Source organism: Periplaneta americana, chromosome 17, assembly GCF_040183065.1.
Source record: "Periplaneta americana isolate PAMFEO1 chromosome 17, P.americana_PAMFEO1_priV1, whole genome shotgun sequence".
In the NCBI taxonomy this organism is placed as follows: domain Eukaryota; kingdom Metazoa; phylum Arthropoda; class Insecta; order Blattodea; family Blattidae; genus Periplaneta; species Periplaneta americana.
The window spans coordinates 17,756,343-17,771,304 of NC_091133.1; the positions used below are offsets into that span (position 1 = coordinate 17,756,343).

General features: G+C 35.5%; 1 protein-coding gene across 1 annotated transcript in view; it reads left to right on the top strand.

Moving 5' to 3' along the window:
- MTA1-like (metastasis associated 1-like) overlaps positions 1–14,962 on the top strand; it is a 469,434-nt gene that overhangs the window by 76,538 nt on the left and 377,934 nt on the right. The window contains exon 3 of the mRNA XM_069817155.1: positions 10,495–10,588. Within this exon, the coding sequence (XP_069673256.1) occupies positions 10,495–10,588 (94 nt within the window). The remainder of the gene's footprint in view (positions 1–10,494; positions 10,589–14,962) is intronic.

Genomic DNA, 14,962 nt, shown 5'->3' on the forward strand with positions numbered 1-14,962 from the left:
TTAACCAATTTTAGGAAAATATTACTATTGTCAAGGCCGTATACAAAAAAGCAAAGGGAACATCAAGTCATCCGTGGAATATCATTTGTATAAAAAGGGTTGTTAAATGAATATTAATCTGATTGTTGTCCAAAGCCGCTTTAAATCACCACCGTCTGGATCCCCTCAGAGGCCCTGATGTATCTAGATTCAACTCTCCATTCGATTTCATAACATATTTTAGACTCTTAAACAAAATACAGCAAATTTAAATGGTTTAATTATGTGTTACCTGGTCAACTACGGCTTTGACGAGACGAGCATGCGCATTGTTATGTCTCTGGAACTTGGAAATTGTCGGCTGCCCATTCTTTTTGCCATTACGTGTACACTGTAACATGTATTGAGGTGGTGTCTCTTTTTCGACCCTGGTAAGTTCGAACTCTCTTATTGGCATGTCAATCAAAGCATTTGATGCTAGTTTCGTTTGCTCGAACCACTGAAATTTTTGCATAATTATTTCAAAAACGATTCTTCTGTTCTTCCTCACTCTTATTATGTTTCCGAATTTTGTTTTGCGTTCAGGCAGAAGTGTTTCGGTATATCTGAGAATTTTGTTTTGACATTTTCAAGTACAGCACAGGCCTTTCTGCCTAACGGTAATGTATAAAATCTTTTCTCTCAGAACACTATCCAAAATTATTAATGTCCAACTTGTCCATTAAATGAATGAAACACAAATCTAATTCAAGCTGAGGAGATCCAAACGGCGGTGCTTTAAATAAATGCAGATTCATTTGTTTTATCTTTACTACTCATATATTAATCTGAGGTGGAAATGACATAAAAAACATTGTTATTTAAAAGTCGTGTATCTTGTTAAATATCAGTCCAATCAAAATTTTGCATAGAATAATATTTATCAGAAATCGTTTTCGAAGTAACTCTTGTTATGCAACATTTTTAATGAAAATCAGTAATAAGGGAAATATTTCAATTTATTTAATTCAGGCCTCCTTATAACCCCTCTTTTAAATAAAGTATTTTGAATGCTATATAGCTAACCTAAAATCTAAGTTAGAACGAACTTAATTTATATTCCAATTTTCATAGATATTGGTTCAGCCATTATCACATGAAAGGGTAACAAACATCCAGATAGACATACAAACAAAAACTAAAAAAATTATATTTTTGGTCTCAGGATGGTTAATTATACATATCAACACCAATTATTTTTAGAAAAGCGGAAATTACCAGAAAAATTTCGGTTACAGATTTATTATTAGTACAGATGATATTATTTAACTTAGTATTTGTTTTGTGTGTATATATATATATATATATATATATATGTCCACACCTGTGGAGTAACGGTTAGCGCGTCTAGCCGCGAAACCATGTGGCCCGGGTTCGATTCCCAGTCGGGGCAAGTTATCTGGTTTAGGTTTTTTCCGAGGTTTTCCCTCAATCCAATATGAGCAAATGCTGGGTAACTTTCGGTGTTGGACCCCGGACTCATTTCACCGGCATTATCACCATCTCGTTCAGACGCTAAATAGCCTAAGATGTTGATAAAGCGTCGTAAAATAACCTACTAAAATAAAAAAATAGATACCTATTTTTTTTCTTTTAAATTACCTAATTTGTTGTTTAATTTTCTATTGTATGTCATGGTGACCCATGTTTTACCTTTTTTTGGAATTTATTGGTTGAAGAGTAGTGCATGTTCTGTTTTTTTGTGTTCTGATACATTTATTAATGATATCTCGTATGTTTTTTTTTTTTTTTTTTTTTTTTTTGCTGAAGCCGTGTTCTGTAGCTGTAGTTACTTGTAGGCGTATTTATTAATTAGTTAATGAGGAACCTAAATTTGCTAATTTTGTGGGAAAACAGGTGATTTGAAGTTTGGTGTATGGTATAGTTTATGGCTGTGGATTTACGAAAAAAATGATGATTTTTGAGCGTTTGAATGTAATAGTTATATCAAGAAAATTTATTCACCAGTTTTTTTCTTTATCGATAGTGAAGTTGAGATTAGGGTATAGATTATTGAATGTGTTGATTATATTTATTGGTTATGTTTTTCCATAATATATTATCAAGGTATCATCAACCTATATTGAGTAGGAAACTATATTATATTGTTGTGGGTTTGCTATGTTGAGATTTTCTAGTCTTTGTAGGAAAACTTCAGCTATGAAACAGGATAAAAGGGTTGCCCATTGCAACACCTTTCATTTGTTTTTAAATTTGATTGTCAAAAAAGAAATAGTTTTGTTGTAGGGTAACATTTAACCAAAAAAGTTGAATCTGATTGATTAATTTTGAACTTGAGTTTAATTCATGTAATTTGTTAACTATTATTTGTATTGAGTCATTGATAGGTGTGTTTGTATATAAATTTTCGATGTGTAATGAAACCATTTTCAATTTACTGTTCATTTTCAGTTTATTTAATCAATCTATGAGCTGTTTGGTGTTTGGTAAGGTGTATTTATTTTCGATTTTGAGGATTTTTTTTTCAGATATTCGAAGAGGAATTTATGATTTTTTGGTTTGGTGCCTGCATACTATTGTCAGTTGGTTTTATGGAAAGATTTTCTTTATGGGTTTTAGGTAAAGTTTCCAAAATCGGTATGCTTAGGTCTTGGGTAATAATTTTGTGTGTTTTTTTTTGTGTGGAATTAAGTGTATGGCAGATTTAATGGTTTGTTTTATTTGTTTCTGGAACATGTCAGACGGATTGGATTTTATTTCTGTTATTTGAGTTTTGTTGAATTCTAAGGTTTTATTATTTATTAACATATTGTAATCATACTCACTTTTGGCCATTATTACTATTGATTCATTTTTGTCAGCTTTAACATGTATGTTGTTGTTTTGATAAAGTTTTTTTCCTAGTATCTTGATTTATTTTGTGTTGAAGTTTAACTTTTTGAAAGTGGGTTTTTGTATTGACATCCTGCATGTATTTTGTTATAATTTTAACTGTCTGGTACCTTAAATATTCTTTATTTTCATGTGTACCGGTTTGAATGATGTTTTCTGTTTCGATTTATTAAATTATCTAATATTTTAATTTCATCATATGGATTGTAGTTTTATTTATAGCCTTTGTCTAAGATATCTATTTCTTGTGGTGTGAATACCACGTTGGTTAGGTTAAATAGTCTATTAGTTTTCGGTTTACCTGTATTAAGGAGTTGTATTTGTGGTTGTTTGTAGTTGAGCAGAGTATTCAATTTTTTGTATGTATGTATTGCAAGTAATTTTACGTCTGTCGCCGTCTCCCGCTTCTCAACTTCCAGGTACTCCGGTTTTGCCAATCGCCCATTTGTAGACCCCTGCAGACCATATCCTCCTGAACCTCGTTGCTCCATTTTTTCATTGGCCTTCCTCTTCTCTCTTTTTTTTTTTCCGGGGGAATCCAGTTGAAGACCTTATTAGGCCAGCGGTCGGCTGACATTCTCTGGAGATGCCCATACCATATCAGGCGTTTAGTTTCCACTGATTGTAAGATATCTCCTGATACCTGCATTATATTTCGGACATCCTGCTTCCTGATTCAATTTTTTGTTAAGGGTCAAATATTTAGATATATAATTTTTTTTGTATAAAATATTACTTTGTAATGAAAAAATATATTACTTCTAAAATATCTATCTATACTAAATAAATTTTACAAAGAAAGAGTTCATCTAAAGGGCTGGACTCGGGAAGGGTACCCAAAACGCTCATTGCATTTCCGCTTTGAATTGCAATACTTAAACGTTGACGCAAATAAGTAGTGCAACGACTGTCACGGTAATGGAGATCAAAATTTGGCCGATTTGAGATACCAAAACTTTAGCGTCATGACTCCAAGGACCGAAGGTCTCCACAGCAAAGGGGACAAAGACATAATTGTCTAAATGATGAGCATACTTATTGACTTTTTTTTTTTCACGGCTAATTCAGCAGCAGATGCTGCGCGTCTGGAGGTATTCGGCAAGTGAGATGGGGCTAGAGTGTCAACACAAGTGGAGTCCCAATTTAAAGACTTTCCTCTAGACCATGGCATTAAGGTGAGACCATCGGGCCGTTTACCATCCGCGTGACTAATACCAGGTGGTTCCAAAAGAGATGGGATGCCACAAGAAGTCAGAGGTCTTTTAATGATATCATTGAGTGATGTATGTCTGGGAATGAGACCCTTGCTCCTCGCACAGCTGAGTGCATGATGGCCGTAAATATCAGCAATTCCTCCGCAAATACATTGGTGTGGCTGGCAGAGTTTACTCCCAAGGCATAAAGCCATTGCGATTTTAAAGGATGTACTATCTATTAGAGTACCGATGTGAGGAGAAGGTAATGTGTGTAACCAAGCTCCAGACTCACTCTCTTGAAGAGCTAGGGGACGTGCAATGTCTTTTTCGGATTTGACAGAAGAAAGGAGTTTATCTAAAATTTTTTGGGAAAAGATAACGTCCCACTGCTTTTGAAATTCAGATTGCATTATTTTGTCGATGTTTTCTTTGCAAACTTGTTGTATGGCATTCCGATAGCAGTTTGAAGATGTAATGTATATAATTTGTTATTTAGCATTTATTTTTTCTAATATAAGAATCTATATACAGAGTGATTCAAAAGTCGCGCGACATAGGACATCTCCGTTATTAGTGTAAATACAAAAAATAGTTTCAAATAAATGTCTTAGATAATGGTACGTGTAGTTCATATGCAAAATTTAAAGAAAATCGTAAGAGCCATTTTTGAGAAAATTGCAACAAACATGTTCGCGTTTCAAGTAAAGTACCAGTTTGGTTAGGGGAAACGCATCCAAAGCTTATGTGTCACAACTGTGGAGGGTAAGAAACTTAAATTAGAGATATGGTTTGGGTCGCGCGCCGTAATTAATAAATTGTGTTTTTTTGTGTTGACATCTGAGTAAGTTGAGAGTCACAATGGCAAACTGAAACATTTTATCACTTGAACTTGCACGACCTGTGTAATTGTTCCCCATGCACACTAATGGAGTAAGTGTTCAAATTGGTGGCCGTTTTGTTCACGGCACATCCATACACGGTTGAGGTAACTGCTCCGCACATTACGTAACACTGCAGGTGTTATTTGTGCACATGCCCTCCTGATATTTTCCTGCAGTTCATCCAGTGTTCGAGGCCTGTTGCTGTAAACTACAGACTTGAGATGTCCCCAGAGGAAAAAGTCAAGTGGCGTTAAATCTGGGGACCTAGGCGGCCACTCCACTGGACCCCTGCGGCCGATCCAACGCCCAGGGATAACTTCATTCAGCAATTCGCGGACTGTCAATCCGAAATGCGGTGGTGCTCCATCCTGAAAGAAAAACCCAAGTCTTATTTCTAGGGGCAGATCATCCAAATAGAGCAGCAGTGTAGCCTCGAGATGCTGTCTGTACAGTGCAGCAGTGAGCTTGTTGTTCAGAAACACGGGACCGATGATAACATCGCCGTGTATGCTACACCACACATTTAATCTTGGGTCAAACTGATTATGAGCCTCTACAGCTATGTGGGGGTTCTCGGTTGCCCAGTACACAGCGTTATGTCGATTCACTGTTCTGTTCAAATGGAAACAGGCTTCATCGCTCCAACAAATATCAGTTTCAAGGTTTGATTGGTGCGTTCGTCGTTCAAGAAACCACTCACAGAATTGCACCCGCATATCTGTGTCATCCGCATGCAGTTCCTGCACAAAGTGAATACGATAGGGATGGAAATGATTGATGGATAGTATCCTGGACACGGACGCTTGACTGGTACCACATTCTTGCGCCACTTTCCTGGTTGACCGTGATGGACTGACTACCAGCTTAGCTAGTACACTAGCTGCGTTTGCATCCCCTGTTGCTGTGCGAGGCCGCCCTGAAAGGTTTTTGTCGTGGATACTGCCTGTTGTCTTGAACCGTTCCATTAAACGACCAATGCTTCCATGATGTGAGGTAGGTTGATCTGGATGCCGTCTGTGATATTCTTCTGCTGCTTCCCGTAGACTCAGCCCTCCCGCATGGATGAGAACCATTTCCACCCTCTCAGGAATTGTGTACATTGTCTGTAACTATCCGGTTCACTGGTGAAACTAGCACTTACTTACCTGTCAAAAAAAAAAAAACAATTTATTGATTACGGCGCGCAACCCAAACCACATTTATAATTTAAGTTTCTTACCCTCCAGAGATGTGACAGCTAAACTTTGGATGCGTTTCCCCTAACCAAACTGGTACTTTACTTGAAACGCGAACATGTTTGTTGCAATTTTCTCAAAAATGGCTCTTACGATTTTCTTTAAATTTTGCACATGAATTACACATACCATTATCTAAAACATTTATTTGAAACTATTTTTTGTATTTACACTAATAACGGAAATGTCCTATGTCGCGCGACTTTTGAATCATCCTATATATATATAATTTGAGCTGGTAATGGAAATTACGGGAAAACGGCTGAACGGATTTTAATAAATGACCCCTCATTTTGAAGTTTGGAACCCAAAGTTTTTCAGAAAAATAGTAGTTTTCAGTGAAATGTCAATTTTCCTAAATCATTTTCCTATTTTTCAGAATCCATCTTTCGTCAGTTTTGAGAACTAATTAATTGCATTTCAGAATAAAACAAAACACACACTACAATAAACAATAGACTATTAACGAAGGCCATGACCTACAGGATTGCTGACATAGAGTTCAGGTGGCTCAGATTCTTTCACATAATGCCAATATGTCGATCTGCATTTGTGTAATTTTTTGATAACGTATAAAAAATAATTTACAGGTCTGATTCTCTGGTCTGTAGTTTTCCGAGTACAGCTGTGTATTGGATATTAAGAACTACAAAACTTACGAATGCTTGATGACATTATTACCATTAAAATGAAATATTATAGTTAATGCAACACATTATGGTATACTGATGATATGAAAGTGAAACGTTTTGGGGCTTTAAGTAGACGCAGGGAAAGAATATTTATATTAGATCTTCATTTCTATAATTTACTGAGTAACGGCTATATAGGGTTACTGAAAACTATAAAACTTACGTAAGGTAACAATATTGTTATTAAAAATTAAATGCTTTTATAGTTATTAATGAAGTAGTGTGGGTCTTTTTCATTGTATGTAATGACAGTGTGATATTATAGATATTTATATGTCTGATTCTCTGATTTTCCTTGGTAGTAATTGAGCCATGCTTCCTATTTTAGCCGCGTCTTTAAACTACATCAAAATTAATTTCATATTTCTTTGGTTTAATCGATTAGATTTGTGATCACTGCCAAGCATATTTTGTTGTAGGGAAAATACCATGCCATTTCACTTCTTGCTACCGTAATGAGTAAGTTTATTTCCCGCAACCAGCAACGAATGAAACACTGAAACTGCCAACGATTTACGATGGACAATTTTATTTTAGGCGCATATAAGATTCTACAACTCTGACATATCATTCGCCTCATTTTCCGCATCTCAGCAAAAGATTCCTCACAACAGCCTATATTACAAAAATATACGGGATAACATTCATTGTTACACAAATTAATCCAGCAGTATTTGGTAGATCAGTATTGTGTGGAGGAAGCGCAAAAATTACAATTCCTAAGAAAAGACCAAAAGGTATTACTTACTGATAAAATAAGAGGCCTGCAAGATTTTGTAGTCTCTTGATTACCTCAGCAAGATCTCTTAGTGGGAAAAAGTGATTCTGCCCTCTACAAATCAGGGTAGTCCATGAAACATACAGCAGCTATACCAAGATGCTAAGTCTTTTGTTCAAAGCATGACAAACCTTACATTTTCTTAACTTTCACCTACAATCCGCAATGACCTGAAATAGCTACTGCATTACTTCCACATGAAAAACTCGCTGATCGTCCTGACATTGTTACTTGCGATTTCGCATTGAAACTCAAGAACTGAAGACGGATATGTTCAAGGAAAAGTATTTGGCATAAAAAACATTCAGAGGGAGTATGTTTCACTATTATGGAAGCAAATAACTTTCAAAATGTCTGGTATTTTTCATTGAAAATAAATCTGAACAATTTTTATTTGAACTTCTTATGGACTTAGTTTGCAGTATTTGCTGCACAAGCCACTAGTTTTATATTATTTTTGAGCGAATCAAATTATGCTTGTTGCTTAGTTTTTCTAACTGCAGTCGAATTATATTTGATTTTAATGGTGGCATATTTAGATAGAACATTGTTTTTGAGACACTGTTTTTTTATACCGTATATTGGCTTTGGTTTTATGCAATTTCACTTTTGTGTTCAAGAAGTTATATGCTAATTTAGCCTGCCTGGCTACAAGAAACTTCATAGTCATGTTTTCAGATGAGTCGAATAGATATTACAAGTGATTAAATTCAGAGATGGTTCCGTCCAATAACTTACCAAATATGTGATGGGTTAAAACCCATTACATTATGTTGTAACTATTTTTGTGCGAGATCGTGCGTATTTGCTTGTTTTCCGCACAGAACCAATACGCGGTAAGTGTGAAATACCACATTCAGTATTTCCAACCTAACACACATAACAATTTCCCTCTTCTTACCGCTTAAGCGCGACATTCATTTTACTGCTTTAAGCTTTTAACATATTATTTTTAGAGACGTTTAACATAGTAATAATTATAAATTGGGAACTTACCACTGCAATTTCACCTAAATTGCAATGTTAATTATTGTTTTTAAATATTTGAAAAAATTAAGTAAAGTCTACTACTCCACGAAACTTATTGCATTCCTGATACAAGTAACATTAAGGAAGCCGTGAAAAAATCAACAAGATTCCAGATGCCGATGTTATTACTGCAATATGTTGTTTTAAGTTCGCATTTATAGACTGGGGGGGGGGGAAGACAGACGTATATCATGGCCTGCTGGAGTATAGTAAACACTGAAAACATTTTATAGCAACAATGTTGAAGGAAGATATTTTGGTTTTCCGAAGTTGCCGTCATTAAACAGAAACCAAGATGGAGATTTCATTACAACTAATTAGAAATTCGTCTTTCAGGTATGTAATAAACGATCTTCGCACAAAATAATGTACGATACACGAACGATATGTTTGTTTTCATGTTTTCGGAAATTAATAAAGCTCAACTACGTTTCGCTTATTCAATCTTTTCCTCGAACATGAAAACGTCAACATACCGCTCTTGTAACGTATATTACTATTTAAAGACGTTCAATATAGTAATAATTATAAATTGGAAACTTACCACTGCAATTTCACCTAAATTGCACTGTTAATTATTGCTTTTAAATATTTGAAAAAATTAAGTAAACTCTATAACACCACAAAAGTTACTGCGTTTGTAATGCAAGTAAAATTAAGGAAGCCGTGAAAGAAATCAACAAGATTCCAGACTCATCATAGACTGGGGGAAAAAAAAAAAGACAGACGTATATCACGGTCTGCTGCAGTATAGTAAACACAGAAAACATTTTATAGGAACAATGTTGAAGATAGATATATTTGTTTTCCAAAGTTGCCGTCATTGAACAGAAACCAAGATGGAGATTTCATTGCAACTAATTAGAAATTCCTCTTTCAGGTATGTAATAAACGATCTTCGCACAAAATAATGTACGATACATGAGCGGTATGTTTGTTTTCATGTTCTCGGAAATTAAAAAAGCTCAACTACGTTTCGCTTTTCAATCTTTTCCTCGAACATGAAAACGTCAACATACCGCTCTTGTAACACATATTACTATTATTGTTATTTCAGATGTCTCTTATTGTTAGCTAGAAACATCAAGGTTACAAGGATACAATGGGTATTTCCGAACACAATTATGATTGACACAAACTGACCAATTCGAACCATTTATATAGGCCTACTAAGATGTAATAACTATGTTACGGGATGTTTTAATGTTTGTTTTTAACTGTTGTTTTTAATTTGTTATATTGTTAATATGTATGCTCTTAATATTTTAAAAATTTAACTTTTTGTAACATAGTGTCTTGCTTCAACTATGTGTATCACTTCACTGGGTTTTGTGTTCATATATTGTTCTTAATAACCTGAAGATGACATAATAGGGTCGAAAACGTTGGTAATTAAAATATTTACAACATAATGTAATGGGTTTTAACCTGTCACCTATTTGATAAGTTGTTAGACGGAACTAACCCTGAATTTAATCACTTGTAATATCTATTTGAAATCTGCAAACATGACTATGAAATTTCTCCAATATTAAGTTGAATAACAGTACGGAAATTTACTCCTAATCATCTTATTATTAGTTTAGTAATTTTATTACTGTCTCTTCCTTAAAATGCCGATTTACTAACATTTTGTTACTTGGAACGAAAATTATGTGCATAGAAATAGCACAGCAAGCAGAATATGTAAGGCAATTAAGCTAGTTCATTTAATTTCGCTATTTTAGTCATTCATATTTGTGTATGAGCACAGAGACAATTTTTTTTTACTGCATGTAAAATGTTCAAATAATATATATTTTTTATTTGCAGACACCAAATGGCAATGTGGAAGCTAAAGTTATGTGCTTCTTCAGGCGGAGAGACTTGCCTAATACACTTATTATGTTGGCTGACAAACATCAAAGTGAGTACTAAAAACAAATACAAATAAGTTAATTACATGGAGCATGTCACTGCTCTTATTCTCTTCTGTACTTCGTTATGTATTTTACTGTAGACTGAATGCTATGCTTAACCTTTTCTTCCTTAGTAGAAGGTGAGGAGAAAAGCAACATGTGTGTGTTTCCTCAACTTTTTCTGTATCGAGGAGAGTGAGGGAAGATAAGAAGTGAGAAAATTTCGGCAAATCTTTATTGGGATGCAAATAAAGTTTGAAAATACTGATGCTACAGAAATATATATTTAAAATTTAGTTGAAACTTTAAAAGCGTTGTAATTTTAAAAAATGTTATGTATCTTTTAACAAACGAGTCCCATTTCGATACCTGTGCTGTAGGGGTGGAAATGTGTTCCTATGGTGGTTTTTAGTAGGTTATTTTACAACGCTGTATCAATATCTCTGTATCGTGGGTCCCTATCACCACGGCATGGCACGTCCTCAGGTTGCGGATAGAGAAGACAGCCTCCAGATATGGAGGGTTGCTGCGAATATATTGAATAAGCAGTCGTGGACAGCCGATAAGGGGTGGTCCTCCAGCTTGGGGGTTGGGCGAAGGGCTAAGAACCCATCACCGTAAAAACAGCTTGTTACGAATCCATACAATAAGCCTCGGAATGGGACTGATTCTCTGGCACGACCACAGCAAAGGAATAATCTTGCACAGGATAGGGACCGATGGTGGGCTTATATGATGGCGGCAATGAACCTGCGGGTTCCTTAAAAGTCATTTGTAAGTAAGTAATTAAGTATCAACATCTTAGGTTATTTAGCGTCTGAATGAGATGAAGGTGATAATGGCGGTGAAATGAGTTCCGGGTCCAGCACCGATAGTTACCCAACATTCGCTCATAATGGGTTGATGGAAAACCCCGGAAAAAACCTCAACCAGGTAACTTGCCCTAACCGGGAATCGAACCCGAGCCACCTGGTTTCGCGGCCAGACACGCTAACCGTTACTCCACAGATGTGGGTCGCTGTGGTTGTTGTTTGTGTGTTATCTATTATAGTATCGAATAATGTATGGGTATTGAATTGTAATTGTGTATTAAGTATATGTTGTGGGTGTGTTATTGTGTGCTCCTATATTCCGTATTCTAATATGATTAATAGTTACAGAACTTCTGTTAAAATGACTTACTGTATATATTGAAAGATATGGCTGTTATATATTCTGAAAATTAAGAAAGTACGTATTATAACATGAAAAACAGCTTTAAAGTTAGAAGTACTTGTTGGCTGCAAAACTGTTGCATCAGAAACATAAGTACACTGTTACTGAAACTATAGTAGACTTGTGTGCTTAAATATATTATTCTGTCAGTATGTAGTTAAGACTGTCGGTCTTGTGTGAAATTTAAATTAACGGTTAAACATTTTATTTAAGGTTATATTGACAGAATTTTACTGAAATATATATGAATGAAATTAAATTTGTACTGAATATATCTAATTGTTAAGATATACTGTATGATTATGATTGTCAATCAATCGCGCTGTAATTTTTAGGACTCGTAGATAAATGTGTAAGAAAGGCATAGAAAAAATTCGAAATCAATATCTTTTTTGGGAAGTAGAAAAATGAAATAAAACTGACTTCGAAGTGATCCGTTCAAAATAAGTAAAACTTGATGAGCGACCAACTTTTTTATTTTTCACTTTAGAGGGGGGTCAAAGCGAGATAAATGTTTAGAAAGAATGTAAATCACTTTCAAAAGTGTCTGCTACTCAAAATCCTTACTGGTTTTCGATTTTCGGGGAGTTAAAGGAGTGCCTGGCGGATTTCGTATGCAGAGAGACTAAACTTTTGTCTGTTAAAACTGCTGATTCTCATAGAAAGAATCGCGCAGATTTCATATTTGTTTTCAAAATGTTTTCATTGCTTAAGGTTTTCGAGTTAATCGTGAGTTTTTAAATTTAAGGATTCACTGGAAGGAATGGTAAACAGAAGAAAAGTTCCGGACAGAAGAAGGTATCAGATGATACACAACATTAAGATGTAAATTGTATGTAGAGACCAAGAGGAAGGGGAAACACAATGAAATTGGAAAATGCTGGGTTTGTAATGAAAGACCTGCTCTTGGACAGAAAATTATGAAAGTGAAAAATGAAATTTTTTGTTAATGATAAATACAATTTAATTCATTCATTCAGTGTTCTGCCCAAGGGCAGGTCTTTCACTGCAAACCAAGTTTTGTCCAATCTTTCCTATTTTCTGACTTCCTCTTTGTCTCCTCATATGACCCATATATCGTAATGTTGTTTATCATCTGGTATCTTGTTCTGCCACGAACTCTTCTCCCGTTCACCATTCTTTCCAGTGCATCCTTCAGTAGGCAGTTTCTTCCCAAACAGTGACCCAACGAATTTCTTTTCCTTTTCCTGATCAGCTTCAGCATCATTCTTTCTTCACCCACTCTTTCCAACACAGCTTTATTTCTTGTTCTGTCTGTCCACTTCACACGTTCCATTTTTTTCCATATCCACACTTCAAATTCTTCTATTCGCTTCTCTTCACTTCGTCGTAATGTCCAGGTTTCTGCCCCATACAATGCCACACTCCACACAAAGCACTTAACTAGTCTCTTCCTTAGTTCTTTTTCCAGATGTCCGCAGAAGATGCTCCTTTTTTCCATTCCTTGGTCATTGCTATCCTCCTTTTGAGTTCCTGGCAGCAGCTCATGTTATTGCTTATAGTACACCCCAAGTATTTGAAGCCGGCCACTTGATCTACTGCCTCATTTAGAATTAAGTTTACGTCCTTTATTTTTCTTCCTATGACAATGGTCTTTGTCTTATTTGTATTTATCTTCATCCCATACTGCTACAATTTAATTATAGTACATTATTCCTATTAGATATCATTGTTACCTGAGAGACACTACCAACCTCTTTTCAGCAGTAAATGGTTGCTTATGTATGTGGATTTTAGATTCTGCTAGGGTCGAGATACAATTGAAAGTTGACTGAGACATCATTACATATTCGTACGATCTATCTGAAAATGTCTTTAACTGCTGACACAAGTGATACAATTCACCAATCACATATTAATGTTTATTACGTTGTGTTCTCTAAAAGGAACTAAGTGGCTAATTGAATTTTTCCCATGATATTAAACAGCGAGAAGCGTGGTGAGGTGAACTGCTTCACTATGTTCTGCTGAGGCGAGATGCACTGCGAGGTGCGCTACTCTGAGAGGCGAGATGAACTCCAACATGTTTTTACAAGGTGACGTAGTAAAATGGAAAGGAAAGGTAGAATCAACGGAAAAGTCTTCATTCTCCAATCTCGCTCATGACAAGAAATTGCGAACATTACGGAAGTAGGTAAAACTTTTGGATGTGAATAACAATTTCATCAAGATACGAGGGTCATTTCGTAAATAATGCACACGATGGTAGAACTGTGAAGTGGATGAAGGTAAATTACTTTAGTTGTAGTTGTAGTTGAAGTAACAAGCACGTGTGTTCATTTCGTTCATAGCATACTCTGGTGTTTAGGGAACGAGAGCTAGAAATTGAGCCTACACGTGTCTCGGATATTGTGACTCGTGCGTCGGGAATTTGTGAATGCAGACGGACATCAGTTTGAACAACTTCTATAACACGGATTAGTGTTCATTGTTGTTTAGTGAACTGTTCGAAGACAGATTTGAACCTCATAAGTGACACTAATAAGGCATCACGCATGAGGAAACTAAGCTAGGAGATAATGGCGTAGGATGGCCAGTTCTTTTCCCCCTCCACTGCATATATCGCTGACTAGTAACATGTAACACTAATCGGACTTCACTGTATATACACAATTTTATTGCTCTTGCATAGACACATATTGTCGGGTGAAATGTAGGCCAACTGCCTGATAATAGATGTACACATCGAGCAAACCTAAAGCAGAGTTACAATGCTTATTATGAAATAAAAATATGATAAAATTATGTGTGTTATTATTAATCACATTAATATGAGTAAAAATAAGCGGGATGTTGCGGATCGGTAATGACGCTGTAACCGCTGGCCATGTAAGCATGTTTGACACGCGTGTTCCGGGCCAGGAGCTGAGCTGAACGTTTTGTACTACTACTACAACAACAACAACAATAACAACAACAACAAGCATTTTGAACATGACATAACGCTAGCCGTTACGAAAAATGAAAGCGAAAATGAGAGGATTTTATTTTTATACAGAATTATTTCTCTGCAGATTACATTACAAATGATTTCACATAATCTGTATTCGATATTTTTTTACAATTTGAGATAGAATTTTTTCCAAATGTAAGGCGAATGACAGGTAATACATGGCGAATCTTCGGTCTCATCTTGCTATCACCAC